Source organism: Anabrus simplex, chromosome 1 (assembly GCF_040414725.1).
Source record: "Anabrus simplex isolate iqAnaSimp1 chromosome 1, ASM4041472v1, whole genome shotgun sequence".
Classification (NCBI taxonomy): domain Eukaryota; kingdom Metazoa; phylum Arthropoda; class Insecta; order Orthoptera; family Tettigoniidae; genus Anabrus; species Anabrus simplex.
In genome coordinates this window covers 997,183,348-997,208,998 of record NC_090265.1, presented here as the reverse complement: position 1 = coordinate 997,208,998, position 25,651 = coordinate 997,183,348, and the positions used below count along the sequence as shown (strand labels likewise).

The window sequence follows — 25,651 nt, the reverse complement described above, 5'->3', positions numbered from 1 at the left end:
TTTATAAGGCTATCGGTGTTTCAAAGAATCTGGCTGGATTGGATATCTTGGTAATCTGCAGTAGGTCTCAGTGTCTAATAGCTTCAATATCTTGGTAATGTAATCATTAGTAACCATGATGACTGTGGCATTCCCTTTACCTGCAGAAAGAATTAGTACACTTGTCCATGTTCAGTGTCTTTATGGCCTTCCTTTCTTTAACAATGAGGATGCTCTTCGGCGCTGGTGCATTTTTTAGTATATATGAGGCTATTTAAAAGATTTGGTCCGCCTGGTCTGATGGTAAATTGCGAACAGCAGCTCCAATATTCGCGTCTACCTCCTCCACGCGAATCAAGGGAGAGGTAATAGCGAAGTTCCTTCCATTAGCCAGTGGAGAGGTTTTTGTCTCTGACAGGCAGAGGTAAGTCACGTTAACGATTGTGAGGTGTCCAGGGCTGGCAAAATCTTTGGCATGGGTTGATTCTGCTGATAACAATTGAACTTGTTCTTCTGCTGGCTGGTTGACTGATCGAATGCTGAATGCATAGAACAGTAGGTGATATGACCTACTTTCTCCAGTCCTGCGTTGAGAGTGTGGTTCCAAACTCTCCTGGACCATGGCCTATAAGCCCGAAAAATACAGATATAGGTTAAAACACCAGTCGTGAAAGCCTCAACTGCTATAAGATATCAGTGTCCTTATATACAAACTGTTTAGAGAAACAGTCCAAGTAAAATACCATGAACGTTTTATTGGGTATAGCGTATGAACATAATAGTGTCCGATCTTAGATTTTTTACTTGAATTTAAGTACCGCTCCAAGCGTAATGTTTGTGTCTTTAATTGGTGCTCCTACCATTATGTTCAAATCTGAACCATACAGTAAGTCATGGTTGGAAAAAGGGGGAAATGAGTGCAGACAACAGTACACATTGTGTTCAAGACATTCAGAAAAGAAAAAAAAAAAGACAGAGCGTATACGAAGCTCTGGTCCCTATTTTGATTTTAGGATAATGTTCTACCCTTTATACTTAAAGAAATGGACAATTTCCACAAAAAGAGGAATAATACACACGCAAAACTTTTCACCTAATAAGAAGTGTGGAATTGGTGTTCTGAACTTAATAATTTCTAGATAACTGGTGATGTAATTTACCACGCAAAAGTAAGGTGGCTAAGTTGTGGTCAAATGTTAGCTATAGTCGCGGCCACCAAATTAGGCGGGTCAGAGAAATTACGCTGTTGCCAAGGTTATGTAGCAACTGGCAAAGAAATGTCTAACTGAACACATCATTTCGGAGCGCGAGGCAAGTTGTTCTCTCTCAAGCTCCTGATGTTAATTCATACAATGTTTCAGAACAAATTATACTACAAGCTTCACAAAAGACTGCTGATTTCAGTGGTATAACTGTTTTTCATATAAACCACTTCAAATAATTATTTAAAATAAAATCTTGAACGAGTAAATTTAAATCCGTAGAATCATGTATTGAAAATTTCAGTGAGCGGCCAAGTTTTTATTTCTTCAGCCAATAAAATTTTGTCTGCGGGAAAAATGTAAAAAATTGCCTGGCTTATATTTCTTATCTGAACCATATTTCCGTGAGTCTTGTAATTTTCCTGGAAAATGGCTCGGAAAGCGATCATGTAAACGTCACTTAGCTGAGGCAGTTAGGGGCGCCCGTGCCAGCACAGGTTGCAGGACGCCGTAAATACTTGCGGATTATATATTAATCTGTATCAGTTTTATTACATTATAACTTTAAATATTTGAATACTGTATATTGGACTGAGTAATATAGAAAAATAACCACTTTAAAGAATAGGTTTAAATTACTTTACAATGAATTAAGAATCGGTTTCTAGCTACATGGCAGTCTAAGATTTCTTAGCCAATGTCATCACTCATCACACTGTCGAGTAGTCATTTACATTGATGATGAATGGCTCCATTCTTTCGTACCTTACTATTTCCTTGGCCCAATCGTCTGCTTGAAGATTTTCCGGGCGATTGAAGCACTTTTCCCTGTCTGCAGCAGTCACACGGTCGATGGCTTCTGATGCGAGTTTTTCTACGACCTTTATTTTGAATGTTGTGTTCCTCTCTGCCACCTCTCTTTTGACTTGAGCACAAATCAATTCAATTGGGTTGTATTGGCAGTGGTAGGGTGCCAACCTTACTACCTCACGGCCCCAAGAGAGAGCTAATTCATCAAGTTTTTCCTTGGAGATGAAAGTACCTCTTGGTTGGGTGAATATTTTCGCTTCATTAACACATCTCTGGACTGAACAAAGGCTAACATTACAAACTGTTGCAGTCAATTCTTGGCTTTTCCTGAAGTTCACAGTCTGCAAAATATTTTATTCGGCCAACTTCTGCACGTATTGCAATACATTCACTATTACGGATTTTGTCTGCCTGGCTAAATCCTTCTTCTTATGCCCTTCCAACCAACCAACCAACAACGCTTCAGAGGAGTTTCTTGTTCGTTTCTCGCACTTACTTCGTCCTCTTCAGATGATAGACCCGAAGAAACACCAGGCTGAACACATTCACTATCCATCTTTAACAGCACTTACGGTGTGAGCTCAGCAGCTGTATGACAGGGAATGACTCGGGTTAAGGTGGTCTGGAGCGGATGAGCTTCAACTAGACAGCACTGCACGATCGGCATTGCCAATCCGTGCTCGGAGGTAAGCGACTCTCGACTATCTGTCGCTTTGCCGTTCCCATATCTGACGACAGCGCAGTTTTCCTCACCCTCCTAATTTGGTGGCCGCGACAATAGACTGTTTGCTCTGCAAGAGGAAATCTGCAAAATTCTAGAGAAGAAAGGTCAAGCGTGTGAATAGTTAGGAGACTCCAACTGATTGTCCTGCCTAACATTTCAAGTTGACATGGGCAAATATATTAATGACCTAAGCCTGGTATTACAAGGCAAAAATATTTTTTATAATGTGTATGGTGGATTTAACTTATATAATTTCAGTTAAAACTGTAACTGTTTATTATAACCACTTAATAAAAAATGATACTTGATAGTAAATTAATTTCAGTTCAGGTAGACCACACATAAAAGCCTTGGTGGGCTGGTAGGTAGTACATTGGGCAGCCCTGAAATAATGGCCCCAAAAAAATCGTGGCAAACAGGCGGAGAAGAGAAATTGCAACTGTTTATTATAACCACTTCATTACAAAAGATACTCGATAGTAAATTAACTTCAGTTCAGGTAGACTACACAAACAAGCCTTTGTGGGCTGGCAGGTAGTAGATTGGGTGGCCCTGAACAAATGGCAACTGGAACCAAAAAAATCATGGCAGACAGGCGGAGAAGACATAGAGGTGGAGTGAGATTTTATCTACCTAGGTTTGAAGATTTCAGCAGCTGTGAGATCAAAAGATGCTTGCTCATGGGCAGAAAGGATATGGCTAAACTGGATTGGGTTTCTAAAAGCACAGACATCACTATTGCTTGGTTTCCCAGTTGTAACACATGGTTGCAAGAGCTAGACATTAAGGAAATATGAATGATGAGGTAGAGGTGCAATCGGAATGTGTCACTGGAGAAGGCTACTAAAAGTTCAACAGACCACTAAGAGATCCAATAAGTCAATATTAAAAGAAATCAATCCACATTACTATTTAGAAAGTCAAATAAATTAAAGAAGTACTTTGGACATAATAAGGAGACACAACTCGCAGGAAAAGACTATGACAGCATAAAGAGAAAAGGGCAGCAGAGGACATGATGGATGAATGGAGTCAAGGAAGCATGCAATCCAAGTGTGGAAAGGCTGTGGGAAATAGTTCAAGACCCACCAGAATGGTGAATTTTAGTACATAGTGTCACAAAAGCTTGGAAACCACTCAATGACTGAACAAATACGATTACAGTAGAACCTCGATAATTCGAAATCTCGCCTAATTCGAAGCACCTCTCGGTCCCGGAAAAATGAGGTACGGTTTTGCATGTTATTTAAATCGTTTAGTTCAAAATACAGATAATTCATAATTCGAAGAACAATGTCGGTCCTGTTACTGAAATTCAGACTTTTAATTCGAAACTGCATTTACATTTTGGGAAGAAAAAAAAGTATTTTACAGAGTAATTTAAATTCAAAATTTCTCCGTGTCATGAAAGAACGTGTCTTTCAGAACATGCAGGGGTAACTTTGCGTACTTTCACCCACTTCGGCGTGTCTACAGTGTGCTTCATATCTGCTAAGCTCGAGCGGAATCGTAATTATTTTAAGGAACACCACAATATCACGTAGCAGGCAGTGTGCGGAGCGGTAGAATCTGCGAACACTGGCAATGCTGACAGCTGGCGAAAAAGCATGGCTTATAGCCTATAATCAATTCATACACACCAAACAATATTGTCAATGCCGAAGAAACAGCACTGTTTGTTTCTTTTATCTTTGTTTAAATGCTGAGGCCAAACGGACTAATGGTTTTAAAGGAGAGAATTGCCAGCCGGGAAATGTACTGTGTTGCTGTGCAGTGCACACGGGAGCAAGAGACTTCCTTTCCCCGTCACAGGAAAGTTCGAAAAGCCACGATGTTTTAAGGGCGTTGGGCACTTTCCATACAAGTACAAGGCATCTAAAGATGCAAATAGTACAGTCATCCGAAAGATAAAGCATTTGCACAGGGGAGCCAGCATAATTTTTCCTCGTCTTTGAATCATGTTTTTCTTCCTTTCGTTGCGTGAGGTTATCTTTGCCATTGTTTTATCCAAACGCATTATTTGGATAATGTAAATGCACCTCATTGGATAAATTTCTGAAATAGTGTTTTTCATGGCATTTGAAAAGTTTAAACTGAGAATCAAGGTGATTGCATGCATTAATGGGTCTTAGAAGTGCCATGGCAGGAAATCATACAAGTATAGTCACTGTACTGTTGTAATGTGGACGGAAGCCAGAGACAGTCTCCCCTTGTCATAGGAAAGTTCGATAAGCCACGATGTTTTAAGGGCATCCGGTACTTTCCGTATAAGCACAAGCCATCTGAAATGCATACAGTACAATAAACGAATGAATAAAGCCCTTGCACAGGGGAACCAGTATAGATTTCTCCTCGCCTCTGAATCATGTTTTCTTTCTATTGATTTCATTGCGTGAGGTTATGTTTGCCAATGTGTTATCCAAGTGCATTATTTGAATACTGTAAATGCACCCTGTTGGATACATTTTGGAAATAATTTTTTTCCATGATATTTGAGAGGTTTAAACTGTGAATCAAGGTTAATTGCATGCAGTAACGGGTCTTAGAATATATTGTGACGCCGCAAGAGTTGGCATTTCTTAATTACGTGTTAGCGGTTAATTCGAAATCACATAAATCGAAGTCCGATTTTTGCGCCCCAACGATTTCGAATTAACGAGGTTTTACTGTAATGTAAAAGGGATATTAGGGTACATACTTTTCAATGAAACTATCACTACAGACAGATATCAAAGCTTTGAGCCTGTTCTTCAAATATTTAACAGAAGAAGAAACTTACGTGGTTTGCTTCAACACTACACTGACATGTCACACACCATGGCCAAAAATTTAAATGCAATAAGTGAACTGCTTAATGACAGCTACAAGTATAGATTCATGAACCTCTCAATCACTGAGCAAGTTGGTTTACAGTCATTATTTATTGAAAATTGACTGAGTTTGCTGGTTATGCAAAACTAGTGGCTCCATTACAAAACCCACGCATGCCAGAAAGAAAAATTAATTTAATATGGAACCTGTATAAATTCCAAGTTGTCTCACCTTATTTTTAGCAACATTCTCCCCCTCATCCATTTCTAAATGCAGATCTTCTTCACCATCTTCATCCTCATCATCATCGTCGTCCTCCATATCACGCTCCTCATCGGGGCATTCAGGTAAACGGTACCCAACAGGAGGAGCAGGCATGGTTAGAAGTGCAATATCTGGAGGTTCTGGTATGCAATGTAATCGACACAGCTCCCTCAACAAAATGCTAACTTGGTTCAGGACCTGCAATTGCAAGAAAAAATTCATTAATAACTGAAAATATTAGCTCACAAACTAATTTCCAATAAAAATTCAACTAATTGAAGCCAAATTTAACATGTAATAGAATAATAAAACTTTCATTTGTTTTATAAGTTGCTTTATGTTGCACCAAAATGTCTTATGGCGACGATGGGATAGGAAAGATCTACGAGTGGGAAGGAAGTGGCCATGACCATAATTAAGGTAAAACCCCAGCATCTGCCTGATTAAAAAAATGGGAAACCACGAAAAATCATCTTCAGGGCTGTTGAGAGTGGGATTCAAACCCACTATCCCCCTAATGCAAGCTCAAAGCTGCGCGTCCCTAACTGCACGGCCAACTCACTTGGCAAAGTTTCAAATGAAGATGCCCAGGTAATCAGTCCAAAGAAAGGAAACAAAAGGTAAAGATTTGTATCCCTTGAAGAACAATTATATCAAGAAGTGCAAAATAACGAAATGTTAAAAATGGTAGAGCAGGTGTGGACAGCAGTGCTAACAATATGTTTTACATTGCTTCAACAGCTATCAGTCTTAGATGTGTCTGACACATTGATTTTGGCCTAAAGAGGGTATTTTTTAACATGGCCTTATTACGTGCCAGCCCTGTTGTAGCCCCCTTCAGTATTTTCTGGAAGACATGCCGCAGCCTCTTTGTTCTCGTCTGCTTTTCCCATACACCTTTTCGAAGGTGCAACGAGAATGTTCCATCTCTACTACAGCCCGGAAGATCTTAGTACTCCACCACCAGGATATAAAAGGAGGCTAGCCGCGAGTTGTTGGAGTTGAGTAATGGAAGTGGAACAGCAGTAGTGCTGGCTGCCGTCAGTGTTCCACCGGAGTCAGAGTATCGTCATACACTGAGGGCAGTAGTGTGTTAGTACTGTCTTGGAATCAGTAGTTGGAGTTGTTGCTATGATAGAGAGGCGGGTGTGTGATGGGTGTTCCACCACAGCCAGTGTCAGGGCATCGATGTGGTGTACTGCCTGTACTGTGTGTGTGCTGCCTTGGAGTACTACGCGGAGTATTGTGTGCGCGCGCTGCCTTGGAATATGGCGTGTGAACTACTGCGGACCGTAGACCGATGAGGAGTCTGTGTGTGGAACAGTTGGTGCGAGTAAAGTGCTGTATTCACTTTGTTGTGAGGAGTATTGTAGTAAGTTGTTGCTGTTATGTGACCGCTGTTTAGCAGTCAGTGTTGAGCTATTCACTGTAAGGAGCAGCTGCGTGAATTTAGTGTGTTGATTGTGTGAGTGGCAAACTTCCTCTGGACTTGAACCATGGAACAGTCGTGTGCTGTGGTGGCCAGTCACACTGTGCTATAACATGTCTGCGAGCAGCTGTTGAGTGAGGCGACTGACCGTGTGGAGCAAAATTGAAAGGATAAGTATGTCAATGAGGATTATAGCCTGTTCCAAGTAAAGACTGGTAAGCTGGAGCCCTGCTGAGACAGCAATTAGTGGAGTGTGGTCATTCATGGCTGGAGAGAGAGAGAGAGTCATCCTAGATTAAAAAGTCAATCTAACAGAGTTTCATTCGTAACAGAAGTGGTGGTATAGGAAGTGGGATAGATCCTGCGTGTGACATCTTTTTAATTGGCGTGAATCAGGGGACCGGATACTGCAGGATTTGACTGTTGTCAGAAGCATTCCAGAACATCTTTATATAGCGAGTACACACATATCCGTACCTGAGAGGCAAAAGGGCGTCGACCATTTATTGTGAATCTGAGTTACGGATATTTTTGTGTTCGATATAACTGACCGCAACTATGGAATAAAGGCGGGTATCCTATTGCCATTCCATTGCCATGCCATTAGTGTGTGGCATAAAGGCGGTAGTCTAGAGTGCTTTTAGGACGGAAAGGGCGTATGTGGGATATCTGCCTTTTGCACAAAAAACTTTTTTGTGGTGCTAGGTCGCATGTGGGACATTCGCCATTTTCCTTCTAAGTAATTTCTCCGTGGAAAGAGTCAATAGACATTCACCTTTTGCCTACATTATGGGAGTACGATAATGAAGTGTGCTCATTATTGTGAACGTTATTATAGTTTCCTCTGTTACGAGAATATAAAATACCTGCATTATCGAATGTAAATTAGCGTGAAAACAACAACAGTGAAATATTGTAAGCCACAAGAAGTTAAAAGTTACGTGAGACTTCGGTGTTTGAAAGTATGCAAAATGAATGGTTTTCCAAAGATGATATTGCAACTTGCTCTGAAGCAAGCACGTGAAGTGAGAGGTAAATATATTTATGTTTCTTACTAAACAGTTCCATAATAGCCTACACTTTTTTACTGACTATGCTTTGTGGAGTTACGCCCTAATCACCAACTTCGATGTATAGATTGAAGTAATACTAACTTGAACTGATTAAAATTAAATCTCATTAACGTAGGCTGTATTCTTAGTAATATCTTAATCATCGTTATTATTACAGTTTTAGTGCTATTTATTAACATTAAACTTAACTCTTAAACTTCCACTAAAAATATTGTACATTGCTAACGTAAAAAAATAATATTATCAGGTGAAGAGACACTGGATGGCAAGCGTTCATATGAGAAACCTGTGGATGAAGAGCATATGGAAGACTTGCAGGATGACATTGCATCAGACTTCTCTGACTTGGACCAAAATTATGAACCTGAAGGCAGTAGTGGGTTTTCTGTAGACAGTCAGCTTGACTTTTTGTACCCACAACATTATGCCAATTATAATTATAATAATTTTTAATATTATTATTATTATTATTATTATTATCATCATAAAGTCTCTCTTAATTTCAGAATGTCAGAATAACAGAGGCATGTGAGTTACCTGCAACTAACGAAGAGTAGTAGTATATCACGGCAGAAAAAGGATACAAGACCCCTCAAGTTAGAAAAGAAATAGTGCTAAAAGAGGCAGGTTGATTGGGGCACCTTATAAATCAGTTAAGGATGGAAAGGAAGTCCCAGCACGCACACTTAAGCCTCCATGTAAATGTAGAATGAAATATGACGAGAAATTAACTGAAGAGGAACGAAAAATATATTTGACGCTTCTGGAAGGAGTCTAGTTCTTCGGAACAGAAATGTCAGATGATAAGAACCTTGGTGAAGGAAGTTCAAAAAAGACACAGAACTGAGGAGGAGGATGATGATGATGATGCTTGTTGTTTAAAGGGGCCTAACATCTAGGTCATCGGCCCCTAATGGTACGAAATGAGACGAAATGAAATGACAAATTAAAAGCCCAAAAACGACCACTGATCACAATTCAAAACGTGATGAGGGTGGGTGGGTGGACGGACGGATATGAATTTAAAACGATCGGTGGAACCGACCCACGGTGCCTCACAGGCACAGAAGGTGGTGTAGAACAATAGTATTACTGACCAAGGGACTGCTTCTATAGCACAATACTGAATCGATTATACTTGTAGTCGAAAGGGTCCAAAATCCAAGTCAGCGGCCCCTCACAATGGTACTTATCGCTAGGAAAGTAGAACCATGGTATTTGTCATGTTGTGGTACTAATCAAGAGTAGCGTAGACTCGCGGTATTCCACACATTATGGTACTACTCACAGGTCATGAAATTCGTACATGTATTACAGACTTACGGTGTTTCGCACATTGTGGCACCATTTACAGGCAACACAAACCTATGGTGTTCATCACATAAGTGTACTAACCACAGGGACTCATACTATCCTGTGGTGTTCCTCATATAGTGGGTACTAATCATAGGCAAGCCAGAACCATGGGTTCCCCCATCCCATGGTGTCGCTCATACAGGGTGAACTTTAATAAAACCAACAAACTGCAGGGACTTATTCCTGACTGGAAATGGAGGGAAAAAATGTCCTATGAACATGTGTCCAGAAATGCATCGTTGCGACGGTAGATGGCACTGACGAATGAAATTTTCTCCGACTACTTGCAGTGTGGTTCTTCTGTTGCAGATAGTGTGATTGAAGCAGCATACTGTCGGAAGCAGAATGGTCCGGTATTCATGTCGGGAACAAGCCGAGATGGTGTTTATGTATGGCCAAGGCAATGGAAACGGCCGAGAGGCAGCACGGCTATACCAAAACAAGTACCCTCACAAACACCAACCACATCACACGTTTCATGCCATATTTGGGAGTTTGTGTGATCCCGGGTCCTTTCAGACAGACGAATGTTCAGGGAGGCGGCGGACTGCGTGTAGACCAGATCTGGAGGAACAGGTTCTGCAGGACATTGAGACGAAGCCTAGTACAAGCTCCAGGCAAGTGGCCCGCCAACATGGTGTAAGCCAGACGACGATTATGTGTATCCTGCATGACAACCGCTATTATCCCTATCACCTGCAACAAGTGCAAGGATATCAGCAGCGGACTTCCCTCTACAGGAAGGATTTTGTCGATGGTTTTTGCACCAGGCCATCACAGATATGGGATTCTTCGTCAGTCCTCTTTACCAATGAAGCAAACTTTACCAGAAATGGCATCATCAATCTACATAATCTTCATCTGTGGGCTACAGAAAATCCCCGGGGAATGGCTAAAGCATCTCACCAGCATCAGTTCAGCATCAATGTTTGGGCACGGATTCTTGGCGACCACATACTTGGACCAGTTATTATTCCACAACGCCTCAACTGAGGAACGTACCTGGACTTTCTGCAGAATACTCTGCCTGGATTGCTTGAGAATGTGCCTTTGGCAATAAGACAGGTTATGTGGTTTCTGCATGATGGAATACCATCCCACTTCCGCATTACAGTTCGCCAACACCTCAACAACATCTTCCCCAGGCGCTGGAGAGGATGTGGAGGCCCTGTTGTATGGGCTCCTAGATCACTGGACTTAAACCACCTGGATTTTTACCCCTGGGGACATCTGAAAAGCGTTGTGTATGGTGACCAGTTCCTGATGTGCAGACCCTTCAGCAGCATGTTCACAACGCCTGTGACGCCATTCAGCGAGAGGCAGAATGTGCGAAAGAGCGAGGCAATCCATGATACGTCTGAACGCCTACATTGCAGCCCATGGAGGCCACTTTGAACATCTGCTGTGACGTGGATGCGATTCAGCTATGTACTGTGTTCCGGGACTATTTGTGTCGTTGCACGCACACCGTCCATTTCCGGACACATGTTTGTAGGACATTTATTTGATCCATTTCCAGTCAGGAATCAGTCCCTGCAGTTCATCAGTTTTATTAAAGTTCACCCTGTATAGTGCTACGAATCACAGATACTATAACAACCGTTGCGCTCTTGTTTGCTACTAATCACAAACCTATTTGGTACCCAACATAGTGGTACTACGCGCAAGTAAAAGCGACCCAGGGTGTTCCCCGCATGGTGGTACTAATCACAAGTAGTTTCATGGTTCTAAATTGATCATCCCTTGGTCGCCCCTTTTAGTCGCCTCTTACGACAGGCAGGGGATACCGTGGGTGTATTCTTCGTCTGCGTCCCCCACCCACAGGGGGTTGTGTGTTTGGTCCACGAGAGGTATTTTCTTTCCCTCAAGTCCGCCGGCAAGCCAGTTAGGACCCCCACTGCCCGCCACCTGGGACGCGCCACGTGGGAGTATCACCTCTCCCCCTGCTACGCCAGCATAGTAGGTTCATGGAGACACAGAACTCATAAAGAAATGGGTAGTTCTACACAGAGAAGAAAGATAACATATTCATTCAACCACTGAAAAGAAAAAGTCGAAACTCACCAACTTGGAGATCGCTGTACCATGTGATTCAGCTCAGTTCATTAGAACATGCCAGGTAAAGAAGCCGCTAGTAGTCCATGAAATGCAATGTAGCGGTTTCAAAAATTCACATCTTTAACTGAAACATCTAGACCCCCTTTCACAAATTGCAAGAAATGTACTACTGGTGAAATGTCCCTAAGTAGCCTATAGCTATAAGTTTCAACTGACAAACCTGGAATTACTGCCTACAAGACATCCTTCGACAACACCTGTTTTCAAGAAATTTATATCAGAAGATATCGAAGAAATGCTCTCCTGTTACGAAAGAAAACTCCGACCACACGAAGCGGACTCAAACCCATTAGTTCAGCAAAATACACGGGCCTGCAAATGTTAACTCAGCGGATTCCGCGGCAGTACAGTGTATTTTACAGTGACCTCCCACATGGAGAAGAAGATGAATATCCTACCGATGAGTGATACTTCTATAGATATAAATTGAAATTCTCTGGAGAACATTTCATTCGGGAAAATAATTTACAATAATTATCTTGCGCAAAACTTCAGTGACAAAATTAATGAGTAAAAAAGGTTGTGAAAATTGTCTTAATATGATAATTATAACATTTTGTGCTATATTATGTTTTTCTTGTTTGTTCAGCTAAAGAACAGGTATAAATTGACATTACACACAGTTATTTATGTTTTAACTTACTTTTACAGCATCCAGAAGTGCAATAAGAAATTATGAAGGAAAAAGTACATGTCCATTTTCACGGTTTTCCCAAGAAAATTTAGATTGGAGTATATGAATATGAATTTATTTCACATCTACATAATTATATGATATGCAGAGTAAATATATATAACACATTTACGATTCTACTGCATTTGTATAACAAGCAATTGGCATAAATGTGCAGTCAGTTACTGCTTTTAGCTTATACTGTGACATTAATAAAATGGACATAAGCCCTTTTGCTTCTCAGGTATGGATATATAAATCCTTAGGTTTTCTTGTGTATGAAATTTCTGCATGTCAGTCGAGACCAGAGAATACAACAAACTGGAGGTTCAGTTAAATGCGCTCTCGGAGATTATGGAGATGAAAGAACAAGAAGATGATGCAGAAGACAATGGAGAAAAAGATGGAAGAAAAGGCCAAAAAAATGACTATGAAAGAGGCCTATGTGAAGACAGAATAAAGTCAGAAGAGGATGGTAGAATGCCAGGAAAGGTTGATAAAGAAGATGGGAGATGGGCAGAAGATGATTATAAAGGAGATGGAAGGTGACCAGAAGACTGGAGACAGCCAGAAGATGGAAGATGATCAGAATACATTAGAAAGCTAGATGACAGAGATGAAGACATAAGTTCACAAGAGGTTGAAGTGGGTCTCCACAAGATAAAGCATGTCCTGCATGTCAAAACTCTGTCCCAAAGACTGCAAGTTCTGTTCCTGGAGGGAGAGAGGGTGAACACGAAGCTCCCTGCCGAAAGACCACCGTGGAGTTCAAGGGAAACTGGAGCCATGACGCCTCTATGGGAATAGTTGTCCTCTACTGGTCCCCCTGGCTTACCAGTCTGCACTGCACGAGACCACCGGATGCACACCTGCAAAGATGCAGTTTGAAAGTGAGCTGTGCTTCCCAGTGGATTTAACATTCGGCCAATCCGTGGACCATCCTGCCCCCACCGATCGGTACTGCCTGGATCTGACAAGGAGACTGGAGGATGAACACACCGCTGTCAGGAAGAGTTTGAGAATAGAGAGCAACCAAAAAGAAGGCACAGTACGATCAAAGAGCGGACACCACCATACATTGCGAGAACAAACCAGGGTGGCTGTGAAACCATCTAAAGAAGAGAGGTTTGTCTCTCAAGCTCTAGAAGGCGTGGGAAGACCCTTAACTCGTTCTGAGGGGAATAAACAATGTCAGCTATCGGATGTGACAGGGGCCAAGATGAAGGTGGCACATCTGAACTCAATTGGAGCCATACCCATGAACAGCTGAGAAGATATCTGATTGGGACAAGCAGCTCTTGAAGAGGGTCAATATATGCCACACCTGTTGTAACCCTCTTCGGTTTTTTTCTGAAAGGGATGAGAAAGCCACGTCGTGGACAAAACAGCCGACATGAGGACATGCCACAGTCTCTCCACTATTACATGTGACAGGGAAAAACAAACTTCAAGAAGCTGAGAAGAATGGCTGGTTATACGTAGGCAGACTCAGCCCAAATACGACCACAGAGGCTTTGGTAATCTGGAGGAAAATGGGATCATTGGCAAAATCACCTGCAACATAGTGACATGAACAGGCGTTCAAGATAGGCATTCCATTGAAGGAATTGATAAAGTGTAGGATGAATCTCTCTGATGGCCAGCCAACGTGATCTGTTGGTCATTTTGTGCACCACATGGAAAAAACGCAAAAAATGGCGTTCCTCACATAAGTAGACTAACCCCAGGGACCCGCACTATCCCGTGGCGTTCCTCACATAGTGGGTACTAAGCATAGGCAAGGCAGAACCATGGTGTTGCTAATCCCATGGTGTTGCGCATATAGGAGTACGAATCACAAGTACTGTAGAAGCTGGCAACGTACTCCATTACTACTAATCACAAACCTATTTGATACCTAACATAGTGGTACTACGCGCAAGTAAAAGCGACCCATGGTGTTCCCCGCGTGGTGATATCACAAGTAGTTTCATGGTTCTAATAAAATCATCCCTTGGTCACCCCTTTTAATCACCTCTTACGACAGGCAGGGGATACCGTGGGTGTATTCTTCATCTGCGTCCCCCCACCCATAGGGGGGAGATGTTGAAGGGTTAAGCGGTGTAATAGATAATATACCAACCAATGTATTTAGAGACTCAGACATACGTGTGCCAACAGAGACTTTTATAACTGCAGATTTAAGAACTGACATGGAAGGATTCTACAAGATTCATGTGTTAGCAAAGGAAGACGTTAGAAGAAGGCCGTCAGGAGGGGTAACATTCCTCATAAAACCGGAATTGCCTCCGTTCAAAGTTCTATTAAGAGAAGAAAACCAACTGGTAGTGCAAACATGAATAGGGACCATCATCAGAGTCTACTTCAAACCAGATTATAGCCCTATAGATGTAATAGACAGTATACAAAGAGCGAAGCGTTGTACCAGACAATGAAAAGATCTTATTCGGGGATTTCAATTGCCCGATTGATAAAACTAGCACAAGAACAAATTTAGTCTTGGAATATATAGCGGAAGAGGGCATGAACTTAGTGAACAGCAAGACTCCTGGAAACACGTGCAGAACAAAGCCAAGAGGAATCGTGGTGACAGCTATGTGAGTACTAGTGGAAAGAATGTTTCCAAGAAAATATTCAGTTATACTGAAAATTGTTGCAAGAGAAACAGCCACACATTTTTTCCCGAGAGAAAGACAGGAAGAAATGTTTAGTTTCTTTTAGGAACTGGCAGATAAGATAATAAAGGACAGTTTAATTTGTGACCTCACTGATAATAAGTATTGAAGAAAAAGTATTGAAGTTAACAAAAAAAATTATTTCTTTACTCAAGTTTTTAAAACTGGAGAATGCAATTGCACTTAAGCCGTTGTCGTCGGCTGTAACTCGATCCGAGTATATATAACTTCTTCCTGCATACATTGACCAGTTCAACTCAGTTTATGGACGTGTTTACGATGACTAAACAGACCAATCCTGGGATAAAACATACGCCCACACAAATCACACTGAAAGGATAAAGGAGGGTGGGGTTGTAATTGACAGGGTTTTCTTGCATGTCGCTTGGCCTCTTGATGTCTGCGGCATTCTCTTTCAAACAAGTTGACAGCGGTGGATGTAGTGTTCCGCCACAATGAGCGGTCTACAGCACATTCTTTCCATGTCTGTATATCTGTACCAGTTGTCTTCATGATGTGTTTCAGCTGGTCCTTAAAACGCTTAAGAGGGGCTCCATGAGGTCTACTGCCGGAGCAAAGTTCACCATAAAGAATTTGGAGGGGAAGCCTGATATCACCCATGCAGTGAACATGGCCTAAGCATCTCAGTTGATGAGCGATGATTGTTGCCCCAATACTATTTAGCTGCACTTTGTCAAGAGCTGCCGTGTTGGTCACATAGTCCTTCCACTTAATATTCAAGATGAATCTCACTTTCTGTTGGTGGAAGCGCTAATGTTTTTTGATATCACGGGAATAGTGTGTCCAAGTTTCACAGCCATACAGCAGTGTGGAAATGACAACAGCTTTGTACACCACGAGTTTCGTATGCAGTTTTAGGTCGTTATTCATGAAGACTCTGTGCATTAACCGTCCAAATGCTGCATGAGCAGCTCCAATTCTTTTATCAACGTCTTGTTCGTAGGTATACTGTTTAGACAAGATGTTTCCAAGATATGAAAAGTGATCAGTCTGTTCCAGTGTTGTGTCTAAGGTGGAGACACTGAACTCAGGAAGTGTTAATCCTGGGGAAGGTTGTTCAAGTAGCCTACCTTCGTTTTTTCGCATTAATGGCAAGAATTTACAAACGTAAAAAATTGAGTGTACCCTCCTAATTCAATACATCATATAATTCCATCATTAGATGGAGTCAAATTCAAACATGTTTCAGCTCATTTGAGCCATCTTCAGTGAAAAAAGGGGAATTTACATAATACAAGCTAAAAAATGCCAAAAAACATAATGAAGGAACAAATGAAAAAACAAAAGACACACATAACGGAAAACAAAATTAGCACAATATACAATATTTACATCATCACGTGGAGCAAAAAACAACTCGCTGTGATAAAATACAGTGAAAACAGGATTAACACAAAACATTATTCAAACTTAAAACTGTGTTAACCTAAGAAGAAAAGAAATGAAAACAAATGATACAGATGGATATTAACAATGAGTGCACATAGTGAGGTTGCGGACCTCTTAGTTTACAAAATATTGGTTTTGTAACAATTCATCTTGTAATGGCAAGACCAAAGCGATCACATGCAGTTTTAAAGCAGTTGACTGACTGTAGTAGTTCTACAGGTGTTAGAGCAGGAGATGCAGTGTCATTGGCATACTGCAGTTCTGTCACCTGGGTAACCGGAGTATGTCTTTGTGAGCGAAGTCTTGCCAGATTGAAAAGGCCTCCATCAAAACGAAATTTTATCTCCATGCCTAAGTTTGCAGATTATTCATGCAGTATGGCAGCCGTGTACAGTGCAAAGAGTGTAGGAGCAAGCACACAGCCTTGTTTCAATCCAAGAGTGATTGGGAACGAATCTGATACTGAGTTACCATGAAGAACCTGTCCAGACATGCCAAAATGAAGAGCTTGCACCAATTCCACATAATGTTCAGGACATCCAAAATGTCTCAATACTTTCCACATAGCCTATCTTGGTACTGAATCAAAGGCTTTTTCCAGATAATAGCAAACTAAATACAGAGGTTGCTGTTGTTCTCCGCATTTTTCTTGGACTTGTCTAGCACAGAAGATCATATCTGTTGTGCCTGTGGAGGTTCAAAAACCACATTGAGACTCAGGCAAAATCAGATAACTCAGAGCCGGTTTAATACAATTCTTGCGAGAATTTTACCTCCAAATGACAAAAGTGATATACCACGGTGGTTCCCACATGCACTATGAACGCCTTTCTTCAAGATAGTGATAATGGTAGCATTCTTCAAGTCTGCTAGTGTCAAAAATTTTCATTTTTAAGTTCCGTATTGAATCGAGATTTACATTCAAAATTGTTAAGTATAGGGATTCACCTATTCAATACAAGAAATAGTGATAATTAAAAAGTCATCACGTATTCATTTTATTTGGGACCGGTTTCGGCAAGAGGGTATGCCATCATCAGCCTAGGAAGTAAGACAAATACATTGGACATAGAGTACAATACATTTCTTAAAAATATTAACAATACATTTTTTAAATGTACATGCTTGAACTGAATTACTTTACATATGTACAAAGGTTTTTATCATTAAAATTGAATATAGAAAGGTGTACACCAAAATATTTGTACAGTTAAGATTACAAAAATGGAATGAGCTTTTTTCACATTGTAAGATCAATATGGGTCGTAGCTACTTTGTAGTCATAATGGTATATATGAAATTGAGTTAGTTCAGTAATAACATTTGTAGTCATCATAGATATGACTACAAACTTGGTCTCCAAGTTTCAAGCCGAAGCAGGCATAGGAGGCCTTTCTCCCGAACTCTGTTATATTGTGCCACTGTCTCATCGGCACGAAACTTCCACATACATAGTAGAATGTATCTGGATTGTTCTTGCAGCCACGTCGTGGCATGTTGATAGATGTAAGTTCAATAAAAATATTAACACAGTACGTCACTCACATATAGAACGCTTATGAAGACAAAAATCTCTCTTCACTAGCAAGCGAAACACAACTCAGGCTGTCGCGGACGAAGCACAACAAGAGAATGACGCCACTCAGCCAAAACTACGCGTTGCCGGGAATGTTGTACATAGTTGCCGGCTCTACACTCTGAGCATGATAATACAGGACTACGAGATGGCTGGAGGACGTCGCATTAATCAAATAAATTAATAAAAGAATAGGGAAATCTAAATTAAAGCAACACTCTTCCTAACAACATAAGAAGTGCATTAGTGCATGTGATGAAATAAACGTAATACAGGATTTTTGAGAAAATGTGATGTGATGGGGAAAAATTAACATCGGATCCTGATTCGGAATGCAGAAGTCATCCTAAAAAGCAATACAGAATGGCGGCAATGAAACCATCACAGGACAGTGTAATTTGTATTGAGGGGCTAGATTCCGGTAGAATGTGTCAAAAATTTCAGACTCGTGTACCCTGATATCGAGGCGATTGAACAAGGTTAGTATACCCGTGGCATAATCATCGATGGACTCTCCTCTGCCTTGAGTCCTTCTAAGAATTTCCTGCTTGAGTATAAAGTCCATATCGGACAAGCCGAATCTTACTTTCAGTTCCTTGGCAAATCAGACCAACACGGAATTTTATGTTTGCACAATCGAAACCACTTGCTGGCACAACCTTCCAGCATACCGGGAATAACCGGTACAAACAAATCTGAAGACGAGGTGCATGCAGCAACATCATCTACTTTTTCCAGAAACTCAACGACAGGAAGACCCTTTTCTTCGCCAGAGAATTTCAAATTCCACTTACGTACATCAAGGGAAGAATTCAAATGGGACGAACTAGTCGCGACCGAATGGGAAATCTGGTCCAATACCAAATTATCCTGATTAGGGATGAGTGCATTACCTTCATACATAATCCTACTATCATCATCACTGCATTTTGTACAGGACTGAGAAGTACAATTGTTGGACATAGCATACTCTCCTGTAATTCAACCCTGGGAGGAGTATTTGGGACGGTTTCACTTTCTTTCTCCATGATTTACAGTTCGAATGAGTGTGGCAACACACAGAAAGTATGGCACATCAATAAAAGAACTTAAAAGTGAATGCATAAAGATTACATGCAGGACGTAACAAAATACTCACAAAGAAACAATATAAGTAGAAAATACCGATTTCAGGTGATTATGCACAGATACATAACGAGAGGAGTCTGGGTTACAACAAATCCAGTTCTAATTCACCTAAATTCGACCTTTTGGTGAAACATTTCGACCCTCTGCTTACCAACTCTACCCACTACCTTTTGCTAACGAGGACATTAACTGTTGACTGGTTGAAACTGGCGAAAGACAGCCAGCAACTAAACCCAGGCCTCTTATACAAATGAATAAAGCATAAAAGGCAAGAACCCAATAGAGAAATAGATTAAAATAGGTTGGGGTTTATTATCATAAAATTGGCTGAAGCAGATATGAGATGGGCAGATAACAAACATAAGGATACATAAGGAAATATGTTACTCACATACATATTCTTAGAGGCTATTTTCTTTTAAAATGCATAGGAGTCTTTTACTTCCTCAGGAATAATCTCATCAACTTCTTCACTTCTCATTTTTTTATAGGTACATAGGGAAGGATAATATCAATAGATTCAGACAATACCAACCAATGGTACTCTGAGTTTGTCACAAAACATTTCTTTCGTTAAAGTGGAACCTCAATCAAAGAATATATGAATAATTTTATATATATATATATATATATAGAGCCCAATTGGTTCATGTCGGCATGTAATTGTTAAAATTGAATGGAAGTAATAGTATATGAGGCAAAGTCGGTATGGGAAGCAGGATGCATGTTGTAATCCAGCTTGCTAAATTTATAAGTCCAATAGCACACATGTCGAGGTCGGCAGATATTGCATAAGAAAGAAGGCAATGGAATCTTCCACTCTAGAGAGAGAAGCGTGAGACTTAGGCGACAGAGATATCCAAAATTTAGTTGGCAGAACTTTCGAACAGCGAATCACAAGATAGCGTGCGAGGAAACAGCGATGCAGTAGCAGGGACACCAATATGAACGCGCTGCAATATTACCTCCAATCCACTAGAAGATATTATCAAAGATGAATAAGACTTTCATATAATTGGGAAAATTAAATTGAAATATCCTGGCAAACTTTGTAAATGAAATATGTGGCTACTGGAAGCAGGATATGATGAAACTGATCAGAGGATTCCCCAGACACTGTGCCACGAGGAAAGCGGACGGAAGGACGCCAAGCTGTGAAGAAGAAACTCACTACTCTCTTAACTTCGGTACGGTACGGAAGGGTATGGTGATCGCCGTTGGAGAAACGTGGATCTGAGCATTTCTTGACTTAATGAATAATAACTGGATAAAGTAGAACTTAATCCGCAGGGGTTATTCCCATGTCATATATTCAAAGTATTAATTAATGAGTGTCGATAAACTTATTCGCTGAGCAGTAGCAAACGTGATTTTAAATGAAGTCACAGGACGCGTTGGAGTGCAGTTTATCACGGAATCATGGATTCCTGCCGAGATGTAATTCTAATTAACTGTTAAGGGAACTGTACGCGAGTGAGAAGATTGTATTTTTTGTATAATTTGTAATATAATTAATTTGTATTTTTTCCTTTGTATGCTCAGTGTAACTAACAAGTGCAGACGTGTGTACGATTATGCCATACGTAAAGTGTGTCAAGAACATGGACATCAAGAAGAGAATTTTCACAGACGGTAAAGTCATAGTCATGATGGTGTGAACACGACATCGGTGGGCCGACCTAATGGTCGGAGGGCTAGTGACATATGCTGTGAGTTACTTTATATTTTTATATACTTCATCTTGTACTTTGTTTTGAGCTCAGTTTGGGATAAGGTACTTTTACACTAAAAATGCTAGTGAGAGGTGGTGAACCAATGATAATATGGAACGAGATACTGTTAAGAATATTGAAGATAAAGAGATTAAGTGGTCTTGATGAACAATGACGTGAATCCTAGTGAGATTTGAACCAGTGGATGCGACGATTATAGATGTGACATTGTGTATTTGAAATGCAGAATGCAAAGGAACAATTGAGATTATAAGCCCAGTGAAGGCTAAGTTATGTGGAGTACGATTTGAGAGGAATTATATGAACTGCCGAGGACATGAAGATATTGGTGTGTTGACAGATATACTGCTGAAGGCGCGAAGGAAATAAATGAGCTTGAGTTCCAAGATAAGATTCTCCACTGCTCTGCGTTTCGTGTTAAAGAATAAACCCCGTTGAAATAGGGTCATCAAAGGATAGTTACGTCATTTATTATTTCATTCAGAGTGACTAGTTAGGTAACAGCACATAGAGATTTAAAGATTTAACATCATTTGTAATACTCTAATTAAAGGTAGGGATTTTCAGGTCACTGTAATGTCACATCATGACGGTCATTACTTCGACTCTCGGCCAGGTCAATGGATTTGGGATTTCCTGATGGTTATAACTGATGGATGAATTTATTCTGTTGTTTATGTGAATCTGTTTATTGCATATTTTTGGCAACGCAAATTCTGATTTGTGGTTGTAATGATTTTTGATTTGCGGATTGAATTCCATGTGGTTGTCATATTTGAAGTAGGGGTTCTGTCCCAAAGCTGTAGACTCAGTGTAGATATAAGCTTTTGGGAGACTGTGTTAGTTGTAGGGCCCTTCGCTTCAGGTTTGTGTTTATTTGTGTGAAATATAAAACAGCTGATTATGTATATGTGGAGTTACCATTTCTCAGTGAAAATCAAGTGATATTCCGTAGTATTCGTGTTTGATGTCTTCTTAAAATCCAATGAAAGTTCTTATTAAACCACCTATTCAATACTTTTTTGTCCACTTTATGTGGTTACTAATACATATAATCATTTATCACTTTCGGGACATGTTTCGCCCTATTTAAGGGCATCTTCAGCCTTGAATACAATCTTAAAATATTACACTTAAATACTAAAAAAGAAGCTAGAAAATTAGCCTTGTAACCTTATTATCTAAAATATTGGTACATATATTGTGAAATGGATTACATTTGATAAACTCATGATAAAATGTCAATGAGTACTATCTATGGTCATTCTAAAATAATGTAGTCTGGGATTAAAACTGGATCTTCATCCTGGATAAAATTTGAAGTTCTAATAAAATGGTTCATTAAATGGTGTACTATTTATCCAGGACAATAGTACGTATATACATTACAAACAAGCGATATCACAAACACAGAGAAATATGTATGTCAAAAGACGTGGTCAAAGTCGCAGCTTATGTCTTTAAATGTGAAGGTAGTTAAACATTCGAAGAGTAATTAGGCATAACGTGGAAAATAAGGCCTCGAAACACAATCGTGAGAAATATGAAACATCATGCAGGCGTAGTTATACACGACCTTCCGTTACATCAGCAATCACTCTTCTGTTGACCCTGTTTATGTGGAGTTACCATTTCTCAGTGAAAATCAAGTGATATTCCGTAGTATTCGTGTTGTCTTAAAATCCAATGAAAGTATTTATTAAACCACCTATTCGATACTTTTTGTCCACTTATATGTGGTTACTAATACATATAATCATTTATCACTTTCAGGACATGTTTCACCCTATTTAAGGGCATCTTCAACCTTGAATACACTTAAATACCAAAAAAGAAGCTGGAAAATTAGCCTTGTAACCTTATTATCTAAAATATTGGTACATATATTGTGAAATGGATGATTACATTTGATTAACTTATGATAAAATGTCAAAATTACGCCTGCATGATGTTTCATATTTCTCATTATCATGTTTCGAGGCCTCAGTTTCCACGTTATGCCAAATTACTCTTCGAACGTTTAACTACCTTCAAATTTAAAGACATAAGCTGCGACCCTGACCACGTCTTTTGACAGACATATTTCCCTGTGTTTGTGACATCACTTGTTTATAATGTATATACATACTATTGCCTAGGATAAATAGTATACCATTTAATGTAACATTTTAATAGAACTTTAAATTTTATCAAGAGGATGATCTAGTTTTAATCTAAGACCACATTATTCTAGAATGACCATAGATAGTACTCCATTGACATTTTAACATGACTTTATCAAATATAATCCATTTCACAATATAATTATTTAGGCTTTACTGTAGTATACCTATTTATAGACACATTTTAAACGGCCCTTGCAATTACTAATCAAAATTTTTATGTAAGCTTTGTCTTTTTGGCAGCCTCCGAATGGGGGAAGCAGAAATAAATGCATTTCTAAATTTAAAATGTACCAATATTTTAGATAATAAGGTTACAGGGCTAATTTTCTAGCTTCTTTTTTAGTATTTAAGTGTAATATTTTAAGATTATATTCAAGGCTGAAGATGCCCTTAAATAGGGTGAAACATGTCCCGAAACTGATAAGTGATTATATGTATTAGTAACCACATATAAGTGGACAAAAAGTATTTAATAGGTGGCTTGATAAATACTTTCATTGGATTTTAAGTTATGATAACTTTCAATACGGATAAAACATGAGGTTTATGACATGTAATTTAACGTCTTTGTCAGTCCGGATTTGTTTCATGGTAGTTGTTTGTATATGGGAGGTATGAAGCCAAGTGAGAAAGATAATGATTTAATATCGATTAAACAATTTATGTACAGAAGAAATGTAATTACATTTTGGATTGAAATGTCACTCAAATGAATTTGATGTAGATACCACAGCTCAACTATATTTGGAAAAATGTTAATAAATTAACAATAACGAAACCCAATAAGGGGTAATTAAATGAACTAATCAAGTGGACGTCGGCAGTATTCTTGTTGTAACAAAGCTGTCAATATGAATTTATTAAGTGATGTCCGGCTCCATGGCTAAATGGTTAGCATGCTGGCCTTTGGTTACAGGGGTCGGGAAATTTTAACCATAACTGGTTAATTTCATTGGCACGGGGGCTATACTGCTAATAAGAAGAGATGGCGTCTGACAGGTATGGTTGGAGGGAGGAGCACTGCACGTGGCATTTCACGATGTTGCCACATTCCAGCATTCCTTTCTGTACATGCTCTTACCCCTCGCTTCCGGCTCACTTGTTCTCTCCGTCATTCTGACCACTGTGATCGGTTGTAGACTGCCTGGCCAGGCGGTGTCGTCCCATTTGCGATCACTCTTATACAATCAGGTTCTTATCAGTAACATACAAACAGTCAGGTTGCTGTGAGGGAAATCCTTACTGAAGGTTTAGTACAGGAAGACATCCCTCAAGTAACTGGCGAAACTGGGAATCTCTCTCTCTTTTTTTTTTTTTTTTTTTTTTTTTTTTTTTTTTTTTGCTAGTTGCTTTACGTCGAACCGACACAGACAGGTCTTATGGCGACGATGGGACAGGAAAGGGCTAGGAGTGGGAAGGAAGCGGCCGTGGCCTTAATTAAGGTACAGCCCCAGCATTTGCCTGGTGTGAAAATGGGAAACCACGGAAAACCATATTCAGGCTGCTGACAGTGGGGTTTGAACCTACTATCTCCCGAATACTGGATACTGGCCGCACTTAAGCGACTGCAGCTATCGAGCTCGGTAAACTGGGAATTTTACGAATCGTATGTTGAAAGTCATTAAATTACTTATATTTACCGTTTGAGACTGATGCGTTTATATCGGGATTGACAGATAATAAACAGGACTCAAATAAACCTTTTATTTACCGAGCTGGATAGCTGAAGTCGCTTAAGTGCGGCCAGTATTCAGTATTCGGGAGATAGTGGGTTCGAACGCCACTGTCGGCAGCCCTGAAGATGGTTTTCCGTGGTTTCCTAATTAATTTACACAGCATGTTTGTACTGCCGGATGCCCTTCCTGGCACCAACCTCAGTTGAGGAGCTAATAAAGACGAAATGTGTTATGGTGAATAAAATTGGGTAAGGGGTGCCTATGGATAGGAACTGTACTGGCATTTGCCTGGAAGTGAAGATATTAAGCCACAGAAAACTATTCTGAGAAGAGCCGACGGTGGGATTCGAACCCACGCGTTTCCCGAATGCAGAGCTTGGCTCCATAGCCACAGAGCGTTAAAACGCGCGGCCACTCGGTCTACTTTCATCTATATAAATAAAATTATAATTTTTGTCTGTACGCTTCGATTAGATGTACAAGATTCCAGAACTTAATGTTAAGAAAATGTTTAGATTACAATAAGTTGAAAAAATGACGATTCTATAATGATAGCCCGAAGAGAATATATTGCGTTCGGAAAATAGTGGGTTCGAATCACATTGTCGGTAGCCCTGTAGATGGTTTTCCATGGTTTCCTATTTTCACAACAAACACAACAAGCCAGGGTCGTTTCCTTCCCACTCCAAGGCCTTTCCTATCCCATTGTCGCCGTAAGACCAATCTGTGTCGCTGCGACGTAAATCCAGCGGTAAAACAAACCCTTGTCACCAAACATCCTCACTTTTCCGTAAATTTCTGTAAGAGTATCCATTATATAAAGCTATGCCTTTATTAGCAGTCCCCTTG

At 40.0% G+C, this 25,651-nt stretch overlaps 1 protein-coding gene across 2 annotated transcripts in view; it reads right to left on the bottom strand.

Moving 5' to 3' along the window:
* Positions 1–25,651, bottom strand: part of LOC136857883 (ubiquitin-conjugating enzyme E2 Q1) — a 153,539-nt gene that overhangs the window by 107,559 nt on the left and 20,329 nt on the right. For both annotated transcript variants that reach the window (XM_067136918.2, XM_067136917.2), the window contains exon 3: positions 5,758–5,988. In XM_067136918.2, coding sequence (XP_066993019.1) covers positions 5,758–5,988 — 231 coding nt within the window. The remainder of the gene's footprint in view (positions 1–5,757; positions 5,989–25,651) is intronic.